At 55.9% G+C, this 22,557-nt stretch overlaps 1 protein-coding gene across 3 annotated transcripts in view; it reads left to right on the forward strand.

The window, feature by feature from the left end:
• Positions 1-22,557, forward strand: part of LOC120234518 (myelin basic protein) — a 114,117-nt gene that overhangs the window by 39,369 nt on the left and 52,191 nt on the right. For all 3 annotated transcript variants that reach the window (XM_039236393.1, XM_039236392.1, XM_039236394.1), the window contains exon 3: positions 7,417-7,504. In XM_039236393.1, the coding sequence (XP_039092324.1) occupies positions 7,417-7,504 (88 nt within the window). The remainder of the gene's footprint in view (positions 1-7,416; positions 7,505-22,557) is intronic.

Raw genomic sequence — 22,557 nt, forward strand, 5'->3', positions numbered from 1 at the left:
TACAGTGGTTATTAGAAACTTAGCTTCTGGGCCATTGCTCCTAAAATTGTCACTTCCAGATCATCAGCCTTTCAAAAGTTCAAAGCTGATGAAACACATTTTGTACTTACAATTTCGTGTATGTGTAAGTAGCTGTACCTTAAGAAAATCCTTTACAATGGCCTGCGGTGCACCTGAACGGTGGGGTATGTCCCCGGGAGATGACTGGACCAGATGGGCACAAAGTCACTGTTAGCTGAACAGACCTGTGCCTAAAATGATTAAACCAGGATGCCTTTCATCAGTGTTTTGGTTCGCTTATGGCTTTGATAGGTTTTATTCAAGTTTATCCTTTGCGGCTCCACTTGGTTCGCATGGAGCCCGGCCCTGACTCGTACTTCCCAGGTGGTCCGAGAAGGTGAACCCTATGAATTCCCGCATCCCTCTCCTCACACAGAGCCAAGTGTACGACCCACACTGGCCCCCAAGGAACACTTTGGTGCTTAAAGTTTATAAGTCAAGGCCAGGGGAACATTTTTTTTAATGTTTTATTTACAGAAAAAAAAATTGAGAATGTTTACCGGTTCGTAAGTAGGTTAGGAGACTAGAAATTCCTTAATACTAAAGAAGACACTGCTTCCTTCCTCTCTGTGTGACTATTCATGTTAACATCCAGAGCTATTTGTGCCGCATATAGAGGGACAGAGAGGGACCTGTGTTTGTCTGCTGCGGCTTCTGCAACAAAGTTCTGCAGCCTGGCGCTAAAAACACCAGGAATCTGGCTACACTCGGAGTCCGGAACCCAGGGATCGGTAGGGATGCGTTTGGAGGTTCTCAGGGGGGCTGTGCTCCCAGCCTCTGCCCTACAATCAGTGGTTTCCAGCCCTCCTTGGCTGGGGACGCATCCCTCTGTGGGCTCATGGCCCCTCCCTGTGTGTCTGTGTCTCTGTCTGGTTTTCCTCTATGAAGACACCCATCGTGGCTTAGGGACCCACCCACGGCGGCATGACCTCATCGTAACTAATCTGCAGAAACCCTAATCCTTTTTCTTAACATTTTAAAACATTTTTTAAAGTTCATTTATTTTGAGGGGGGGGTGAGTATGGGAGGGACAGAGAGAGAGGGAGAGAGAATTCCAAGCAGGCTCCACAGAGTCAGGTCAGAGCCCGACACAGGGCTCGAACTCACGAACCGTGAGATCATGACCTGAGCTGAAATCCAGGGTCAGAAGCTTAACCGACTGAGCCCCCCAGGCACCCCTGCAGGAGCCCTAATTCTAAACAAAGCCAGTGTTCTCGGGTATCAAGGGCCAGCGTGTGGGCATATCGTTTGAAGGGGCACAATTTAACCCAGAACAGGAAGTGACATTGGTGTGGAATTTGAGAGTCCGGAACCTCTCCCCGCCCCCCCCCCGCTTTCTCGGTCACGGCGGCAAGCTGGGACGCTGGAAGCGTCACCGACCAGGGGTCAGAAACCCTAGGAGTAAGTGCAGTTTGTTTAAAAAACACAAAAGCAAAGATTCTGTTGTTCAGATAGCATAAGCATATATAATATGGCCGATTGTATGATTAAACTGGGTGCCGAATTTGTGTCTTTAAGTGTCTAAATAAGCAAAAACATGTCAAATTTGTTTCTCTTAGGGCAGAATTATAGGTTAAACACACACACACACACACACACACACACACACACGTAGCATTTGTAAATCGGTCTACATGTAGGATTTATAGATGGCCCTAACCTCTGCCCCCACCCCAACCCCGCGTAGCACAGCCCCCTGGGAACCTTCCAGAGCTGAACCCCGCACAGGGCAGTGACTCTCTCCACCCCAGCCCTGGGGTCAGAGGCATAGTTCAGGATTGAGTCAGTGCTAGACTGCGTGGGACGTCGACTACCCGGGGTGGGAGGGGGACATTGCCTGCGCCTGCGGTTACAGACAACACAGGAGGGCGACGTGGGACCCCAGGGTCCCCAAGGACAGCCTCCTCTGGCTGCAGCGGTGGCCCAGCCGGGTCGGCAGGAGAATCCAGAATCTGCCGGGGGCGCCCGCAGCAGTGAGAGCCGACCGGACCATCTAGAACGTGTTCAGAGAGCTCTGCATAGCTGAGTTGGGCCGAGCGTGGCGGGGGGCTGGGGATCACGCAGAGCCGGGGGTCCCCGTGGGGTTTCTCTGCTGGGAGAGTGGAGGGGCCGCCCCGCAGGGCTCTGGTCAGCGGAGGGGCCGAACTGCCCCCCGGACGTGGGGCCGCCTTCCTCTTCCACAGCCTGAGACCTGGCCATTCGCTGCTGGAGCCCTTCTTGGCCAGAAGCCCCACCTCCACACGCACCCCTGCGCCTCACCGGTGGTGTCTGTCTCCTGCCCCTGCTTAGACGGCTGTGGGTTTGACAAGTAGCCGCCCTACACCCTACTGGGCGTTTTCCTGAATTCTTTCCTTTTATTCTTCCCGCCACCATCCCCTTGTTTCAGAAAGAAAAGCAAATCACATCCTTGTGCTTTCAGATGACTCTGACTGAGATACAAAACAAGGTGGTAAAGTACTTCAGCCATTCCGGATGGCAGCGGGCAGAGGTGGCGCCCAGGACGGAGGGCACCAGACACTGGGCGGGGCTTGAGTGGACCTGTCCCTCGGGGGTCACCCGTCGAGCAGAGAACCCGTTGGACAAAAGGGGGAAGTTAATCCCACGTGAAGGAAGGCTGTTGAGTGAAAAGATAAAGGCCAGGGCCGAACATTGCTCACTTACGATGAGTGTTGTATTGTGTTGAATAATAGGTCTCATCTGCATTTAGAAATATTTTTGATTTGTTTTTATTTGAGAGAGAGAGCACGTGAGTGGGGAAGAGGGACAGAGGGAGAAGGAGAGAGAGAATCTAAATCAGGCTTCACGCTCAGCTCGGAGCCCAGTGCGGGGCTTGATCTCACGACCCCAGGGTCGTGACCTGAGCTGAAATCAAGAGTCGGACACTCAACTGAACCCCCACAGGCGCCCCAATATTTAGAAATATTTTTAAATCGACATTTATAATTGTGAGAGCTTTACTTTATTGTGTTTAGCCCTAAAGTCAATATGGAAAAGGGAGTGGATTTTTACATCAGTCATCTTTCCCATATTTAGGCTGACAGAGATGAGAATTGGTACAAATATTATGAAGCCATAATTGCTTCAAGCACATTTGGACACGTGCATCACAGATGTGATTTGAGAATCAGGACACGTTGGGGCAGTGACACCCTGGGTTGCGGGTCATGAGCACCGACCCTCCTTGTGTATCTGAGTGTTATACGTCTGTTACTTTATCAAGAAAATTCCATTACGTTTGACACACACCATCTTGATTGTGTTTGTTTTGCTGGTGGACGTTTCGCTTATTGAAAACATGTTCTTCGTAAGGGTATGTTTTATATTTGTGGGAGAGTAACGGCATCAGGTCTCAGAAAGTCACTTTGTTTGGACAGAAGTCAGCGACTAGATTTCCCAAGCAATGAGCGCGTGCTTTCCGCACACCGTCCCACGCGCTGCACGCCCCGACTCACTAGACCAGAAGGTGTGGGTGAGGTTTGGGGCCCGTCTGTCATCGGCACTCTACCCAGCTTCCCCCTGTGGCCACTCGAAGGAGTGGACGGCGCACCGTCTGATGCTACAGCAGGGAAGTCTGCACCAGGCGTGGGCGGAGGACCTGGCTATCTCTCCACCGCCAGGTCCGCCCGCCGACCCCAGCCACGGAGATAGGGAGGCTGTGTGACCCTATCATCGACCTGCAGCCACTGAGGGCACAGTGGTCGCTTTCACTATCGCGCTTTGACCCTAACCCTGAAGTGCCCTCATCCCTAAGGAGGGTGTCCTCAGTTCTAAGTGCAAGACACTGCTGGTTGCGAGGGGCATCTTGATTTTCAATATAAAAGCATGAAAAGTGCACCCGTGATGAATAAACGTGGCAGTTAAACTGTATTTAACTGCTTACTTCTCCAGTAATAGGATTCTGTACTTGGCGAAGAACAGGACATTGCAGTCGGCCTCAAAGCGCGATGTGAAACAGAGACATGAGACCTGAATTTACAGCCGACGGACCGATCTATCGGGAAGTGCTTGCCCTTCCAAGTTCTACTCTCCTCTAGAATTAAATATGTAGATTTGAGAAAATGCCTTTTAAGCCACCTTTGGCTTCCTCTGCCACTTTAAACTTTGTGAAAATAACAACTGAACAGTTTCCTGCCCAGCACTTGCTGGGTACCAGGCGCTGGTGAGGTCTGGGGACAGAAGGGTTTATAAGGCAAGAAGGTCCCTATTGTCAATTTACAGTGTGGTTGGGGGACGGTGTGTGTGAGGGGTAAGCCCATGGGGGGGGCGGACAGTGGCCACTTCTACAGGGGAGAGAAGTTCAAACCCGCCCTGTGGGAGGGGAAGGGAGCTGGAGAGGAGGGAAGGAGGCGGGGGGAGGGGAAAAGAGGGAGGAAGGCTGAGATCACAGCTGGGAGGAGGAAGCCAGTGGGGGTGGGGCTGGGCGGGGTCAGGTCCGCCCTCAGGACAACCCCCAGGACCCTGAGGGCAGGAGGCAGCCCTGCCTAGGGACAGCCTGGGTTTTGGCCTCACAGAAAAGGCAGTGGAAGTTTACTCCAGTCCCCGGAGCCTTCCTGATTCACGGCGTCCCCAGCAACACTGGAAATTACTTTCTTCTCAACTTTGTCAAGTTGACAATATGTCAGTACGTTAGGAAATAGTATCTTATTCTTGTTTTGCTTGGTAGTTTTTCAATTACTAGTGAGTTTGAACAGGACTATTTGCTGTTAATAGTTACTTTATGAGACTGTTAGATCTCAGTCTGGGAAACAACAATTTAGTTTATTAACCAGCTGGTAGCATCAGCTTCACTGTGAAAATGAAAGCAAACTTCTCCGTCCTCCGTGTTATGGGTGCTGGTTACCAGCAAGCCTTTGTAGAACACTGGACATCACTTCATCGTGGGAACCAGGTTATAAATGTGGGCTGGTGGGATCTCACCCGTCCGCCCCCAGGCTGGGTTAAGGATGGAGACCCCAGGCTGGGTTAGGGGCGGAGACCCCAGGCTGGGTTAGGGACGGAGACCCCAGGCTGGGTTAGGGGCGGAGACCCCAGGCTGGGTTAGGGGCGGAGACCCCAGGCTGGGTTAGGGGCGGAGACCCCAGGCTGGGTTAGGGGCGGAGACCCCAGGCTGGGTTAGGGGCTGAGACCCCAGGGTCATTTGGGCTGGAGGGTTCCAGAGACGTGGAGGCAGGGGTAGGGAGCAGAGGTGTGAACTCAGGAGGGCGGGTGTGAACTCGGGAGGGCTGGCCCCCACCTTCCCAAGTCCACGGAGGTCACCTTCAGCCCGGGCCTTCACCCCTGCCTACCTGCTGGCTGCCTGCCTGCCTCTGCCCCTCTCTCACTGTGAATCTGTGTCCGTCTGATTCAGACCTGATGTTGTCAGGATAATAATTTATGGCTTCCTCACATGGCAACTCATATCAGGACAGTTTCTGTTGCAAGTGCAGACCCACTGGAGCCCGGAACCTGGGAGGAGGGAAGTTTCGAGGCAGGACTTCCTGGTTCAGGTCAGCAGATCAGCGCTGCACGCAGCGTCACAGAGGGCATAGGCCTCCCGCCTCCCGCCCACCTGGCCCGGGGAGCACCTGCTGGCCGGTCCAGCCATCCCCAGAAGCTTCTGTAGGGCTGGTGCGAGTCTCAAGGCCTCGGGCCCACTCTTTAGCCCCGCCCCCCAAGATCTGTCACTGCAGGGGAGCGGTGTGGCTGGAGAAATGCACGGGGGAAGCTGGGCAGGTCAAACCCACCGGCTGTAAGACAAAGCTTGGGGGCAAAGCTGGGAGAGGGCAGCTCGGAGCCCGCGCTAAGGCAGAGGGGAGGGTGCCCACCTTTTTTTATTTTTTTCTGCGTTTCCATTTTATTTAACAAACACTCACATAACAGTTTCTGTGCGCCAGGCATGTTGAAAGCACTTACACACAGTAACTTCGTTAAGCCTGGTTACCAGCACAATAAGCAGTATCAGTATTTCCTCTCTTTTATAGAAAAGGAAAGTGAAGCACAGAGAGGTTGGGTGCCTTGTCCCAGCTCACACAGCTAAGAAGTAAAAGCTATGTGTGGGCAGTGTGGCCCCGGAGCTCACAGCCCTGCCTCTGTGCCTGCCTCCTCTCTTTACACAGAAAAGAATGTAAAAGAGGAAAAAGGCCTCACAGCCCTAGCTGGAAACTCAGGAAACAAGCGAGGCCTGGGACAAAGTGATACAGCGCAGGGGTGGAGGCAAAGTCCAGGAATGAACGCTGGTGAGTCAGCAAACCCCAGCTCATGGCGCTGCTGGCAACCGGGCAGAGTGCAAACCTGGGAGACAGTCCCAGGCAGGAGCCTGGTGGCCTTTGCGTCAAGACGGGGCGCGCGCTGGCCCCCGAGGCAGGTCAGGCTGCGCTGGGCACTATGCGGGCGGCTGGAGCGGTGTCCCGGGTTGCAGACTGAAGCGCAATGCCCTTTACGCAAAGACGAAAAGGAGGAACGAGCGCACTTGAGTAGTTGTGCGAATGTGCAGACCCTTCTGAAGGAGCCCAGGAGACGCTGGAGAGCGGGTGGCCTCTGACGGTGGTGGGGCAGGGGGAGACCCCGAGGGGAGCAGAGCAGGCCCTCCCGCTGTGCGTGTCAGGGTCTATGCAAGCATCCCTACTGACTAGAGATACAGAAACCAAACCATACCTACTCTATGCCCCTAAATCCCAAACGTAACAGGTACGTGCACCCCGGTGCCGCTGTGAGGGCCCTGACGGAGCAGAGGGGAGGCCGGGGGACGTCGGTGTCTGTCTGCCCGTCCCCCCAGGGCTGCAGAATTCGAGAAAAAGCCAGGTTAGGCGGCCGTTCCCTCCACTCGCTCAGACGGTCGCCGGCTTCTGAGCGCAGGCAGTGATGTGTAGCTGATCTATTTTATCTGAGGTGATGTGCGATTGCCTTTGTGTGAAAACCCATCTCCTGGAGCAAGAGAATGCCTGCAAGCCCAGGCAGAGAAGACTGGCCAGAATCCAGAACGTTCCGCAGAACACCCACCCTGAACGAAGGCTGTCTCTCAGACCTGGAAAGTGAACAGGGGAGTGATTATCTGCCACATGTTTACAAGAAGAAAGATGTAGTACAGCTATCTTGTTGATAAAACATTGCATCTTTTTTAAAATACTTTATTTATTTTTATTTTTAAGAGAGAGAAAGACAGAGCATGAGCAGGGGAGGGGCAGAGAGAGAAGGAGACACAGAATCAGAAGCAGCTCCAGGCTCTGAGCTGTCAGCACAGAGCCCGACGCGGGGCTCGAACCCACGAACCGTGAGATCATGACCTGAGCCGAAGTCGGCCGGTCAAGCGACCTAGCCCCCCGGGCGCCCTGGTGAAACTACATCTTAAGCCACGGGTGTTGTTGGTTTTGTTTGCAGGATGCAGACTCCGGAGCAGGGGAGCCCAGCAGGAGGAGGAGCCCCCACCACCTCTCCCGGGAGGCCTCAGAGGACAGCGACGTGTTCGGTATGTGGCGTGGTAGACGTGGCTTCCTGTGACATCTGTGTGCACGTGCGCTCCTTGGGGAAGGTGTTAACTTTACAATCACATGAGTTGCCCGTGACTCTGTTCCTGGCGTTAAGGATGCAGAGTCCCCCGAAACGTGGGGCTACGTCCCCTTCATCAGCCGCCTGCAGCCTGTTCTCCCCAAGGGGACCCCTGGTGGCCTGTCCCCGTCGGGTTCTCGGTTGTGGGGTTGTGTGCCTGTCTGTGCACACACACCCCTCCCAGACGCACCCTCGCTGCACAGTATTCCTCTATTTGACCGTTTGTGGGTGGAAACCTAATGGTGCCTGTGAAAAAATAACTAACAGGGAAGTGAAACGGTCCCAAAGCCTCGATACTTGAACCACAAGGAATGACTCAGGAGGTGCTGGAAAATAACCGTTTTCTATAAAAGTTTACATTTTGTGGAGCCCCGCTGACAACATCGCCTTTATATATACATTATTCGTTATTTATTTCCATTTCTGCGCCACCCCCTCCCTCACCCTGAGAATAAAAGAGTTCGCGTTTGATTTTACATTAAAAAATCCCCTTTCCCATGTGACCGCGATGCTCTGTGACTTGCCCAGATCCACGGCTCAGCAGATCTGTCCGTGCGCCTGCTGGGTTCTCTTCTCCAAGAATTCCGCAGGAGGAGGGGCCAGGAGCCAGCAGACCAGCCAGGGCCCTGAGGTGTGTGGGGTGGGGGGGGGGGGGAGAGGAGAGGAGGAGGGAGCGGTTTTCCGGCGACTGAAGGAAGCCTCCAGCACCTNCCCTCAGCAGCTGCTTCGAATGTGAAGTATAAAGGCCCAGCTCCCCAATTATTATTAGTCTAGAGCTCCTGGGGTTGTGGGGTGGGGGGGGGGGGTAGAGGAGAGGAGGAGGGAGCGGTTTTCCGGCGACTGAAGGAAGCCTCCAGCACCTGTGTGTTACGATGCTTGTGGACGGGCCTCTCGCCACGTCCCCGGGCCTGGCCGCTGCTTCCCTATGGACAGGGGTTCTTTGTTCCTTGGTTCTCAGGCAGGAGAAGCCTCCCCAATTTCTGTTCCAGGTTTGCTTGCTCTTTTTCAAATATCCCTTCTGTTTCTACGATCCTGCCCAGAGTAAGCACTCGCAGTTACAGAGGCACCACTGCCCACACCCTCAGGGTCTTAACTGTAATGACAATCAACACAGCCCAAAGCCCCAGACCCTGAAAACAAGGAAGATGAGTTTAAGGGAAGCCAGTCGGGTCAGTGCCACATGAATCAATACCCGCTTGGTTACATGTGCCGCGCGTCGATTTTCATGGGTGTTGGGGGGTGCAAAGACGTTGCCTCCCGGGTGGGCTCTCCAGGCCTTAGGGTCAGAGGCGGGGGCAGGAGGGCAGCTCGTGAGGCCCCCCTGCGCCTTCTGAACGCAGAGGGAGGGCAGTCTGCAGATTCGAAGGACTGTCTGAGCAACAAAGATTTTGAGAAGAAGTCTGTCTGTGAACTTCTAAAAGAAAGGTTTCTCTAGACTATTTCTCTCCTCCTATATTCCAACTCTGTGTATATATATATGAACACGTAAAAGAAAATGACAAAATAAGTGTCCAAATTTAAGCTTTCTATATGATAAGAATACCTTTTAGAATGATTTGGCCAAGCTTACTTATTATTTTTTAAAGTTTATTTTTAGAGAGAGAGTGATGGGAGGAAGGGCAGAGAGAGAGAGAGAGAGAGAACCCCAAGCAGGATCCAGGCTCTGTGGTGTCAGCACGGAGCCTGATGTGGGTCTTGAACCCACGAACTGTGAAATCATCATCTGAGCCGAGATCAAGAGTTGATCACAACGAGCCACCCAGGCGCCCAAAGCTCACGTATCTTTAAAGCGAACCATCCTCCTCATTGTTCCCCTGCGTAACGGTTTTCAGGGTCGCTGATAACAGCGTCCGTCGCCTCTTACGGTCACACACACGCTGCACGCGTGTGCATACGCACATATGTGGCATGGATGCGTGCAGTGTGAGAAAGGCCTTCCATAACAAGCGTTGCCTTAAACTGCTGTAGGCACGGAACGATTCAGAAGCTGATTTCAAGGCCGCTGTCTCTCGCTCTCTCAGAGGCTCAGCTTGCACAGCGGGTCCCTGCACCGGCGGTGAAAACCAGCGGAAGTGAGCGTGGCTCAGTCGTGTCACAAGCGTAGCCTTGCCTCCTGGTGGGAAGGGTAAAGGCCCAGGCCCCTCGGCCTGTTTGGTTTCCTGGGACTTGCGGGGCCCAGAGCCCTGGAGGTGCTCACGGCTGTGCTGTCCAGAGCCAGCCACCCCCACGTGCTCAGGAGAGAGTTCCCGAGTCCTCGCCTCCTCGCACGCGCCGCCGGCACCAGAGCCTGGCGGAGTCCTCACAGGGGAGGGGTGAGGACACCCGCCCCTGTCTGACGGGGCCTCCCGGCGCCCGCCGCCCTGTGCTCAGCGAGCCTGACTCAGACCGGGAGGCCCTGCCGCGCGGCCGGGCCCTTGCCCTCCACCTGACCTGACGAGAGCCCCCCACTCCTGGCCACTCCCAGCGCCGTCCTGGGCTGCAAGGGAACCCGGCTGGAGGCCCAGAGGGACGAGGAAACGGAAGCCAACGGGATCCTGCCTCCCGGGCTTGACTGTGTAACCTTGGAAAGTACGTATGAGAACTGGTTCTCAATCACAAGCGTTCGGGGCACCTGGAGAGCGTCCGACTTTGGCTCAGCTCATGATCTCTCGGTTGGTGAGTTCGAGCCCCGTGCCGGGCTCGGTGCTGACAGCTCAGAGCCTGGAGCAGCTTCAGATTCTGTGTCTCCCTCTCTCTCTGCCCCTCCCCCACTCACACTCTGTCTCTCAAAAATAAATAAACATTAAAAATTTTTTTAAAATAATAAATTACAAAGTGTACAAAGTCACCCCCCAGTGGAGTGAGCGGCTGTGTCCCACTCCGCCTGACCGGATGGAAGTTCCCCGAGCATGATAGAACGCCGTGCTTCCGCGACGCTCCATGAACCCTGAGTCACCGGCACCGGCTTAGCGGTAGCCTCCAGGCTCCTACCGGTCATGTTGTCCGCGTGTGAGAGGAATGCTCCTTATCTCCAACCTGACGCGTCCCTGCGGGGTGTACGCCGTCAAGGTCTCCGTGAACGTCGGGAAAACAGGTTCGTGCTGCCGCTGCTAAGAGCCCTGCATTAAGGACGGAATCAGGGACCAAGAGACGTTCGCAGCTGCCGCGGTGCCGGGGCCCTGACGCCGCACGCTCAGAACCACCAAGGGCAGAGCGAACACCTCTGTGACGGCCAGGGCCATTACGTAGCAACGCACCAAAGACTTTATTGACCTTTCCACATCATGGGAAAATTGCAGCGAAGGATTGCTGCTTCTTCCCAACCGTGTGCAGGACTGTTTCCCTGGTTACCCGAAGGGGAAGAAAACACGTCACCTAAGGGACACTGTGTTGTCTGAGCTTTGGGGAACCAGGTTATTTTGTGGTTTTTGAGCTTTTTTTTGAACCACACGCTGACACATGTCATACACAACCCTTGTCATTTGAAGCCCGGTCAGCGAGGGCCGTGCCGTCCAGCCCTCCCTCCAGAGTTCACCAGCTCCAGGGCTGAGACGGGACTGAAACAACGCAGTTGCCGTTAGCAGACGCTTGGGTCTCCCCACGACCTCCAAAAGAGGGCACCCCTGCTCTTTCCAGACAACCGTGGCTCCTTCCAGACGCGACCTGCATCGCAAGGGTCCAAGCAGAAGCGATCAGTACCCAGCACATTAGGGGAATTCCGGTGCGGCTGTGCAGCATGTCAGGCTCAGGAGAACATGGCCTGCTGCCTCAGTGCAGAACACGGCTCCTGTGAGGACCTGCCGCCAGCCCGGGGCTCAAATAGCGGAGGTAAGAGTCGCCATGTTTAATGGTAAGCCAGAAAGTACTCGGATTAGAAATGGTCAAGTTTATGCAAGTATCTGCACTGTAGCTGTACGTGTGTGTATCTTGGTCACAAAGCTTGAGTTGGCCCACATTAAGAAAACACACCAGGAAAGAATAAAATATAAAAAGCGCAGAGTGAAGGTCAACTAAAGACCACGTGTCGGCCCTACAGCAGTTGCTGATGCTTGAACTTGACATTGAACCTGGAGATTCCCAGATGCTCAAATGGAAAGTGGACTCGGTCCATTTTTTTTAATTTCTCCTTTTACGTGGGAGGAAATACGACTGCACCACCTGTCAGCTGTGTAATCTCAACCCGTGTTCTCCTCTCTTGTGTCTCGGTCCCCCCGCCGAGGCGGGCGGGGTGGGGGGGCAGAACTACCCATAACTAACGAACGAGCTCACAAACGTGCATGTGTCCGCACTCCCGTCTCCCACAGGGACCATCAGCCCTTCCCGTCCCAACGGAGGCTCCGTGCCTTCCTCAAGGGATGCACAGCTGTGTTCCGCCAATTGTAGAATCTTTCCCCTGTTTACGTTGTAGTCTCAGATAATCACGTGGCCGTCACCCACCTCAGGTTCTTGTACGGCAAACGTGCTGGTTAGTTTCATTGAAATAAAGTGGATAATGCACTTCCTCGCGGCTGGGCACGCGGCTTGACGCACACATGCTCCTCGTGGCCTCGCCTTGTAGGTCTCCCGCGTGGCTCCCACGCACCCCTGCAGGACCTCCAGGGCCCAGGGGTGTGGGCGCCCCTCCTGGCGGGAGGATCAGTGAGAGCGTGAGCAGGGGGAGGAGGTGCGGCAGACAGACCGATACATGCCCGTATCTGGACACAGGTGGATTTTCACATAGCGTTAAAAAAAATCAATACTCTTTTTGTTTCCAAGGCCTTTCCACGAGGAAATCTTTTGGGGATGTTTTGTCAAGGAATATTTGTATTTAATCAATCCCGATGAGGAGACTCAGCTACAAACCTGGGGAGTAGTCATTACTGATAGAGGGTGCTGTCTCAACTCGGGAATGACTCTGTGCCTTCCTGGTTCTGCTCGTTAACGGGGCGTCTGGGGGGCCCTCGGTGCCCTCCGAGAATGGCTGTTGTGCAGCCCACTCGCTCTCGGGATGCTGGACGCTGGCTTTGGTTGCTAATTGTGGTTTGGTTGCTGCCCATGCCCTCTTACCCATATGCACACCAGGGGCAGATGGTACTGAGCGTGTCTTTGGGGGCAGAAAGAAGCCGCAGAGTCAAACCACAGGTTGACAACTTGAGGGAACACTGGAAATCGTCCTGTCTGACTTGCTGCAGAGACGAGGGCCTCACTGTCAGGACGGTTAGAGGTCCGGAGGTCACAGAGACAGGACCGGAGCCCCTGGCCCTGCTCCGAGCTCCGCCGAGGCCACAGTGACTTGTCCCGGGGGCCCTAGGAGAACAGAGGCAGCTTTCATTTCTGTTTGACAGACGTGTTAAAACAGCAAAATGTCATACAAATTACTGTGTGCATTTCAGTGACTGTGGTGGTGCTTTCATCTCTCAGACCCACAGTCACCTGTGAAGCTTAACGCTGGGTCCTGGCAGCTCCCGGGCTGCCCGTTGGGCCCCCGCCAAAGCCCGTTCCCCGTGGAACGGACTCACTTCATTCCATGTGCTTCTTACGCGCTCGCAGGGGGTGGGGGTGGGGCGGCGCACGGAGGCACCTGCTGCGACTGTGGGCGCTCAGGCACCCCCGGGAAGTCTGCTCCACTCGGCAGCCCCAGCACCAGCAGCTGGACATGTGGGTTGGCTTCTAGCAACTTCAGGGAAGCGGCGTCGAGCATCTAGGAGTGTGGACCCCAGGCCTCTGGGCAGGACACGCAGCCCAAGCAGCCAAGCCCTGGGCTGTTGTGACGAGTCAAGGGTGTCAGAGAGAAGACGCACCCGGCGGAGCTCCGCAGGGAGGAGCAGGGCCGCTGGTCTCCACCAGGGTGCGCCTGCCCCCGCGGGTCTGGCCTTCGGTCGTCTCTATGCACATGTGACACTGGGTGTGCAGCGTTTACACGTGGGTGTGTGGACGTGCGAGCGCTGTCTTCCCCGAGACAGAGAAGTCTGAGGAAGGCAGCGGGCGAGCAGGACAGGATGGAGGCCGGGCGCTCCCCAGTTCTGGCCGGACTCCGGGCCTCCCTGTCCTCTGCCACGCGGACAGCAGTGTGGCCGGTGCGCCTCTGATGGCAGCGCCGTCCCTGATGCCCCCGGGACCCTAGCCAGCTGGTCTAGCTCCTAGAATAGGTCTTCCCCACCTACCTGTCCGCCACTGCAGTCCAAGCCGCCATCGGCCCTCACCTGGATGGTTCTGGGAGCCCCCCCGGCTCCTGCTTCCATCCAGACCCCCGCCCTCATGCCCAGCCCAGTGCACGCCCCTACCGGTTCAGAGCCCACCCTCACCACCGTCTGTGGCCCCCAGTGGGCCCAGGGGCCTCTGACTGCACGTGCTCCACGGCCCTGCCTCCCTCACCCACCTGCTCTCTGTTCCTGAGCACCGGTCCTTTGCACAGGCTGTGCCCTCCCCCTGGAACACCCTTCCCCAGACACCTGGAGGCAGTCTCCCCACCTTCCGGTCTGTGCCCCAATGTCCCCTTCGCAGTGAGGACTCCAGTGACAAGCCTCCTGGGAGGAGGGCTGCGTTGGGATGGGTGGGCTGCGCCAGCCTGCCCAGCAGACACCGGAATCCCAGAGCGTGAGGTCACGGCGATACCCGTGTCACCGCCAGCAAGGTCAGGCAGCTCTCCTCTCGGCCGTGACTCAGACACCCGGGCTGCTTCCCCCGGCGCATGGGGAGCCGGAGGGTGGCTCATAGGCAGGGAGGCAGCGTTCATGCCTTCCACCGACACTCCACGGGCCGGGAGGAGTCACCCAACCCCGGCACACAAGCCCATCACTTGGCCCTGTCTGGCCGGGACAGGGTGACACTGCCCCCTGCTGTCTGGTGTTGGGCTCACCACACACTGTATGTCGTCTGCATCCCCGGCACCCATGGAAGGTGAGCTCCATGTGACAGACACAGGGGCATCCGTGTCCTCACTGAGGGCCGGGCTCTCGTGGCTTAGTCCACATCTGGTGGTAACAGTGATCCATGGGACACCCCCCCACCCTGCCGCCCCCTTCTCTGCAAACTGCTCTGTTCCAGGGTCAATGACACTCGGACAGCAGGTCCTCAACCTGAGTTTTTCCTTCGTGAGAGACTCTGCCTCGTGTGTATAAACATTGTGCATCAGAACATGCCTGTACATGTGCACAGGCGCATAAGTGTTGTGTATCAGAACACGTGTGTGTGTGCACGTGTGCATAAGTGTCGTGAGTCAGAACACATGTGCACAAGCACTGCGTGTCAGAACACACATGTGCACTGAGTGGCTGCTTGCGTGCACGCTCGTGTGCACAGTGTTCTTCCTGCTGACAGAGTGTCCCTGAAACTCCGGGAGTGGCTTCGGTCCCTTGGAGTTAGGAGATGCCAGGATGGCCTACGTCCCGTGTACCCGTGAGAACGACCATCCGCGGACGTGCTTTGTAGTCTGTGGTCGAGTTGGTCTCACCTGTCCATATAAATTCCACATCCTGGTGACACCCTGGGCCATGCGGCCCCTGTGGGGTGGCCCCCAGCTGAGCAGCTCGGTCCCACCTTCTGGCGAGGGGGTGCTGCATCCGGGAGGAGGCTGGGAGGCGGCCGTGCTCGTGGCAAGGTCCAAGCCCGGGCCACCTGCGCCCCGCGGAGGCTCACTGCGGAAGGAGTGGCTCTCGCATGCACCGCGAGCTTGCTGAGCGCCCGGAGTCGCAGCGGCCTGGGGGTGGCTGCCCTGTGCACTTGCCCCCACTGGTCATGGCCTTCGCTGTAAAATGGGCAGCCCGAGTCACTCGAGGCCATCGGAGCCACAATAGGACAGCTGACAGACTCCCAGAACAAAGAGGGAACACAGACCTTACAGACGCACAAACAGCATCTGTGATGGGCTCTGGCCAGTGGACAGCACCGCGTCCCAGCCGAGACCCGGGGACTCGGGACCCTCCAGGCCTGGGTCTGTGGATTCCATCATGTGGCCCCTGCGGGGCTCCTGGGTCTCGGGTCCCCAGTGTGCAAGCACCCTCCCCAGTAAAAGTCACATTTCTCATCTCCGCCGCACGCCCAGCCCAGACTCACTCGCGGGCTGCCCTCGGGAGCTGCCGTGCGGCTGTGGCCCGTGTCCTCCTGATGCCTCGGCACCCGGAGCGGGTCCAGGGGCCGGGGGCCCGCCTGCAGGCAGAGCCGCGGGTCGGGAGGGGGCCTGACCCGGCCGTGCTCCCCTCCATGTGGATCTGCAGGGTGAGCCTGTCCGCGTCCTCGCTGCCACCAGGAGCATCACCATCGATATTTTCTAAGTTGAAGGCAGGAAGGAGGTCCTTAGGAAGGAGGTGCCTCACTACTGCTGCGCTCTGGTTCTCGCGGCGCCGCGGCCAGACGCAGCCCCGGGTGCTGTCCTTCCCCAGCACACAGACCGGCCCCCCTTGCCCACGCCGCTGGTGTCTGGACCGTGCTTAGCAGGTGCGCGCCGACTGGTTCTGTCCCGCAGCTGTGGTGTGTGGTGCACTAGGAAGCCGTCCGTGGTCTGCCCGCGCCCCTGTCCCCACCGCACCCGAGGGCCCAGTGGCCACAGCCCCCGGGCTCACAGCTGAAGGGCCAGTGGTTCAGGTGGGCTTCCTGCTGAGTGGAGTGTCCCCACGCTCTGGATCCAAAGCAGCAGCCCCGCGTCTGCCTGGCAGGTGACAGGTGACAGCTGTGATCTGGCGACCGGCGGGCTTCTAACGTAGATGATGAACACTGCACGGTGCCAGCAGCCTGAGGCTCCTGTGCGGGGGGTCAGAGACGGCTGGGACACTGACCCCCGGACTCTGCAGATTGTGAAAGTGTGCGCAGGAGGGCTCCCCCACCTGCCCCGTCTCTCTAACACCGAGGCCTCGGACCTCCGCCTCTGGCTGAAGCGTTTGTATTTCAGTTACTGCAAACAACCAGCTTAACGTGCAGTTTCTCTTTCCCGGAAACTTTAAGAACCAAAGGCACCATGAGCACGTGCTGTAACCAGCGGTCCCTGAAGCGGAACGTGACGCTGCGTCCCGTGGCGTGCCTCACGTGGGGGGGCGAGGGGGTGGACACCTGGCTCCCGACGGGAACGCTCCGTAACGTTCACACAACAGCCGCCCCTCGGGTTCCGGCCCATCTCTGGGGCCTCAGGAAGGGAGTCGTCCGTCATGCTGCAGGCCTGCGCAGCGCCAGCCGCAACGGAGTGGAGTTCGGTGCTCACATTCACACACACGTGCACTGACACGCTCATACTCGCATGGGCACTGATACAAACACATGTGCACGGACACAAATGTGCACAGACACACGTGCACCAACACACTCTCACCCTCACACGTGCTCACATTCACGTGCACTGACATACACGTGCAGGACATACATCACCCTCATGCATGCTCACACACACATGCACTGACAGACATGCTCACCCTCAACTGTGCTCACATTCACACATTCACACATGTGCACTAACATGCACCCTCATACATGTTCACACTAACACATGCACTGACACTCATGCAGGGAGACACATGTGCTCACACTTACACATGTGCATGGACACGCATACTCACATGTTCCCTGACACACTCATGCCCGCTCGTGTGTGCACTGACTCACACATGTGTGGACACACACTCACACGTTCTCACATGTGCCCACATTCACACACATGCACTAATACACTCACCCTCACATGCTTACACTCATGTGCACTGACACACATGCTCACCCCTACACATGCTCACACTCACACACTCCGTAGGGGCTCTCCCCACAACTCTGAGCTGGGTCAGAGGCCCTCAGGTGGAGGCCCCCTGTCTGCAGGCAGGGGGCTGCCGTGTGGACCATGAGGCTCTGGGCACGAGGAGCGAGCTCCACGCCAGCTGTGCAGAGGGCTTCCTGGTGGCCTCCCTATAGGCAGTGCTTTGCCTGAACCAAAGATTAAAGGGCTTTAGTAGGATCAGGGTGTCTGTGCTCTAAGGGCCCGCTCAGCAGAGCATGGTAGCTGTTGGGGCTGTTTGTCCTACGAATCGACGGGCAGGACGTTTATCCTGTGGACTTGGGGGCCCCCTCGGGCAATTCTCTCTTGAGCAGTGGCTCCGGCTCCTGCTTTTCCAGTGCGTAGGAACCCGCCTCACTCTTCAGGCGTGCTGTCTGGTCCCCCAGGTCACTCTTAGTCACCGTCGGTACAATTGAATCAGAGAAATAAATACCTGAGATCCTGGGGGGTGGGGAGCCAGCTGGGGGGGGGGACAAAGAGAAAGTTTGGAAGACTTGGGCCGTCAGGCGGGGTGGGAGCCTGAGGGGGACAGACGTTAGCACCACGGCGTGTCTTCTGCACGTGCTCCCTGGACTCCATAAATGTTCTCCCAAAGTCTAGATCCCTGGGATGATCGGCGGCATTTTGACGCACTGACCACTGACCATGCCTTTGAAGTTCCATACAAACAGGCATGAATTCTTCAAAGGCTGTAATTTCTAAGCCATTCACACAGAATCCGCAGTGTGTGCACAGCTGGGGCCCTGTCATTGAGTACGCGGGTGACACGGTAGCCGGCTGCCGGCTCCCACAAACCTCACGAAGGGGGAAATACATAGTTTGACATTTAAAATATAAATAGGATGCTATCTTCGTGTTTCAGAGCCCGAGTTTAGCTTCAGAAATGATAACAGATTATGTGAGTCTTCAAGTCTTTTTTTTTGCCACCGCGCCTGTCCTCGGCCAGAAGGGGAGGGCTGACTGCCAGCCCGTCTCAGTGAGTCAGCAGCTCGCAGGTTTGGAGATGCTTCTGCGGGGCAGGGTGCTCTGGGGACACGCAGCTTCTCGGAGTCGGGAGAGGACGCGGTGCGGGAACAGAACTGCACCAGGAAAGCACGTCAGCTTTGTCGTTGCTGCGTCCCTGTGCTCAGAGCGTCCGCACTGACCGCACCCGCACTCGGGAAACCCGAAATGGTGCCTGTTTCCGTGGCTGCAGGGGTGGGCTTGCGAGGCTGGACCCCGTCCTGCATCCTGCACTCACCGGGGAGACACGTGGCGGGGGGCTGTCTGCCCAGCAGGATGTGCTCGAACGGGCAGAGCGGGCCCGCCTCCACCACGCTCTGGCAGCACTAGGTGTTTCGCTCATTCAGCAAGAAGCTCCCATGTCTGTGAACGTCCCAAACGGCCAGGGCGACGGCCCGCCGGCCAACTTCTGGGTCTCCGGCGCTTCTGGGGCACAGCGGCCGCAAGTCTCCTCACCGCCGCCGCCGCGAGGAAAACGGAGGGGAGCTGTGTGCCCGGGTCTCTCGGGGGCCCCGGAGGGGAGCTGTGTGCCCGCGTCTGTCGGGGGCTCGGGGAGGGGAGACCCAGCAGGGGGCCAGCCCAGCAGGGCTGGAGGGGGAGCACGGCGGGGGACGGACAGCGGAGCTGTGTCACTTGGAACCGGCACAGGAGGATTTTGCAGGCAGTTGTAGGAGTGCGGTGTGGGCCTGTGTGCAGGCGCGGGGTCCTGAGCTCAGCGAGACGGTGCACCTGCAGCAGGGGGTCCGCGGGGACTGGCCACGGGGGAGGAGCACGGTGGCTGTACATCCCAGAGGAAGCCGCAGGTTTGCTGCTGATGCAGGGCCACAGGCGTGCAGGGGGTAGGCAGGAGGGCCGTCACAGCAGGTCAGCCCTCAGTCCTCAAATATGCTTTCCACACGTTTCCCCGGGTCACTCTCAGACCACGCAGAGCCGCCCTCGGACCTCCCCGCCCCCAAGTGCTGCATTCCCGGCCACCCTGGTGGGTCCTGAGGCCCTGGGCCCCGTGGCAGAGTAGGCTCTGTTCTCTGAGGGTCACAAGCAGGCGGGCAGGTTAGCGTGGTCTGGACAGGACCCCGGGGGGCGTTCTGGGTGCAGCCGTCACGTGTGGATCCCCCAGGCCGCCAGCATCCAGAGAGTGGACTCAAATCCTGCTGGGGGTGTTCGCACAGCCACGAGGGCGAGGGGGGAGGTGACAGAGGCAGGGACTCAGGCCAGAGATGGACACGATGTTGGCAAAGCCTATAGCAGGTGTGTGGGTCAGCAAAGGTCAAGCAGAGTGGTGGAGGTGAGGTCAGGAGGCCGTGATGCTGAGTGGGGGAGGCGGTGTGAGCGGGGGGAGGCGGTGTGAGCAGGTGGTCGTGGAGGGAGAGAGTGGACGTGTGAACAGGTGGACGTGGTGTGAACAGGTGGACGTGGAGTGAGCGGGTGGACGTGGTGTGAGCGGGGGGAGGCGGAGGGAGCGGGGGGGGGAGGCGGTGTGAGCCGTTGATGCGGTTTGACCAAAGGTAACATTACAACTTTATATCACTAAGGCACTGTGGTCATTTCCAAAAGTTTGGTTCCAGGGGACTGAATCCCCGCAGAGAACTACACCCGCTTATGAGCGTAGACAGGAGCTCATTTTCATGTGTTGGAAATGCTGACTTTCTACTTATAATTTCCTTATGGAATTATCAACCTACTCAAGGTTCACACAACAAACATGAAAATGGATAATCATAAGCACCTGTTGTGGCTAATTTAGAATTTTCGTAGATAAATCTTGAGAAGCATGTACTTCTGCTCGCTGGATGAGTACATGGGAGTAGTTGCTGTTTCTCCCATTGGACACCTTGTGGCACTGATGGTATCTGACGATAGGATCGTGGTAAAGGTCTTGAAATGGTTTCCACAAAAGAAGACAAACCAAAAAAAAAAAAAAGTGTATTCATATGCACTTCAGTAAAACGACACAAATCTAAGGATAGCTGAAAAGCAGGGGAGCTGAAGAGACTTCACCTGAGTCCATTTTCATAACGGTATCTTAGAATGTCGTTGTTCTTCCCGTTTAGCGTGACATCACTTTTTCTTAATCTGAATAATCATGTTTTATTGCCTGATTTGTTTAAAGTATTTCACTGAATTTTTCTTAACCTGAAGAGTTTTCAAGTTATTTTTATCCTTAAACACTAGCGGCAGCTAGCACGGGCTGGCACCAGGCTGGCACGGCGTCGGCACTTTCTCGGTGCAGGACGCCGCTTGTGAAAAGCAGACATTGTTGAAGAACCCCCATCTCCGTGGCGCCAGACATTTGACGGCATTGTTCCTTGGCTTCAGGGACAGAAAGTGCTGCCGTACAGATCTGCTACTGTCCCCAGGAAGAGACCTAAAAATAACTCTCTCATTTACTAAAATGTAAATGTATCGATTATTTTTTTCACTGGGAGCCTTGGGTGATGCCCGTCCTGTTTCCCACCACTCCTGGGTAAGGCGTCGCCAAAATGTTCTCTGAATACTTACAAAACAGCATGAATGCTTTTAGGAGGTGTGACAGGTAGACTTGAAACTGTTTCAGCTAAGAGAAGGGAGGCCAGTCAAGACAGCTAAATCACGGACCCCTGTTTCCGCTCCATCTGGTCACGGCAAACGCCGTCAGCCGTCAGGCGGTCCAATGCCAGTGTCTGATCCTCTCGGGAGACCAAGGACACTGTTTCTGGAACACGTGTCTTGGGCTGAAAGGATGAGAAAGCCTGCCGCTTCCTGTGCACCTGCTCCCCGCCCCCTTTAATCCGAAACACCCGCAGCTATGCAGTCAACAAGCAAAAGTCCCAAACAGATCAGAGAGACTGACAGTCCTTTCCATGTATTGTGAACGGTGCGTCTTTGTCCACATTGGAGACTCCAGGTTTGACTTCTTACCGCGCAGTGATTCGGAGGAATTCCACATCCACTTCCTGGTTTCAGGTAGATAAATTCACCTGCAGTACCACCTCCCAGTTGTCTGCTGGCCTTTTATCGGTAATTCTTCCAAAATAGGCAATCGTATGTCATCTGATGAGTTAGCAAACAAACTGCAGAATTGAAAAGGAAGAAAGGGGTGCCTGGGTGGCTCCGTCGATTGAGCCTCCGACTTCGGCTCAGGTCATGATCTCACAGTTCGTGGGTTCGAGCCCCACATCGTGCTCTGTGCTGACATCTTGGAGCTGCTTCAGATTCTGTGTCTCCCTCTCTCTCTGACCCTCCCACATGCACACTCTGACTCTCTCTCTCTTTCTCAAAAATAAATAAACATTAATTTAAAAAAAAGAAAAAGAAAAAGAAGAAAAACAGAAACGTGATATGAGAGAGTTCCAGCACTCAGTTATTCAGGATGCACGGCACAGGTGTGACTGTCTGGATGCATCTTCATCCATGTGGCTGGGATTTTATCATTTTATATAAAAAGTTCCTCGGTGACCAGATTTTGGCTCCTGAGAGCAGGGCAGTGCCCTGCAGGAGCAGACGGGCGGGGTGCAGGCCCCGCAATCACCCCCCTCACTCGGGAGGTCTGCTTATGAACAGGGACAGGCTTATTCCTGCACAGTGAATGTGCCGGAGACCCCGCGTGACCCTGCGTGCTCCCGCCCGTCCTCCGCCCCTCTGCCCACAGGTGATGAGAGGTCAGCAGCCCTTTCCTTCCCCCACTCTGCTGATGCACAGCTCCCACCTGACCAGCGGCCATCCGATCAGGCCCTGCTTTACGTACACCCACCGTCTGGGTTGGGGTCATCATTCTATCGTCTGCGTCTGGGTGGCCCTAGATATGAATTAAAGACAGATGATTGCAGACGTTCCTTGTGGAACGTGGAAGTCGCATTCATCTTCTTGTTATAAAATAATTTTCATTAGGGGCGCCTGGGTGGCTCCATCAATTTAGTGTCTGACTCTTGATTTCGGCTCAGGTTATGATCCCAGGATCATGGGTTTGAGCTCTATGTCAGGCTCTGAACTGAGAGAAGAGCCTATTTAAGATTCTCTCCCTCTTGCTCAATCTCTCTCTCTCTCTCTCTCTCTAAAATAAAATTTAAGTTTTTTTAAATAATAAATAAATTAAAAAATTGTCATTTCATTCATTACATTAAAGCCAAATGCGTTGTTACGACTGCCTTATGTGTCAAGCCACAACACTTCAATGGTGTGAATAGTACCTTCCTGTACATTCTTATGTTCTGAATGCAAAAAACGAATTAAGTAAATTCTTGGACTCCAGGTTCACAGCGCTCAGACTTCTCCTAAAGTGG

This window comes from Hyaena hyaena, unplaced genomic scaffold, assembly GCF_003009895.1.
Source record: "Hyaena hyaena isolate Hyena2069 unplaced genomic scaffold, ASM300989v1 scaffold_110, whole genome shotgun sequence".
NCBI lineage: Eukaryota > Metazoa > Chordata > Mammalia > Carnivora > Hyaenidae > Hyaena > Hyaena hyaena.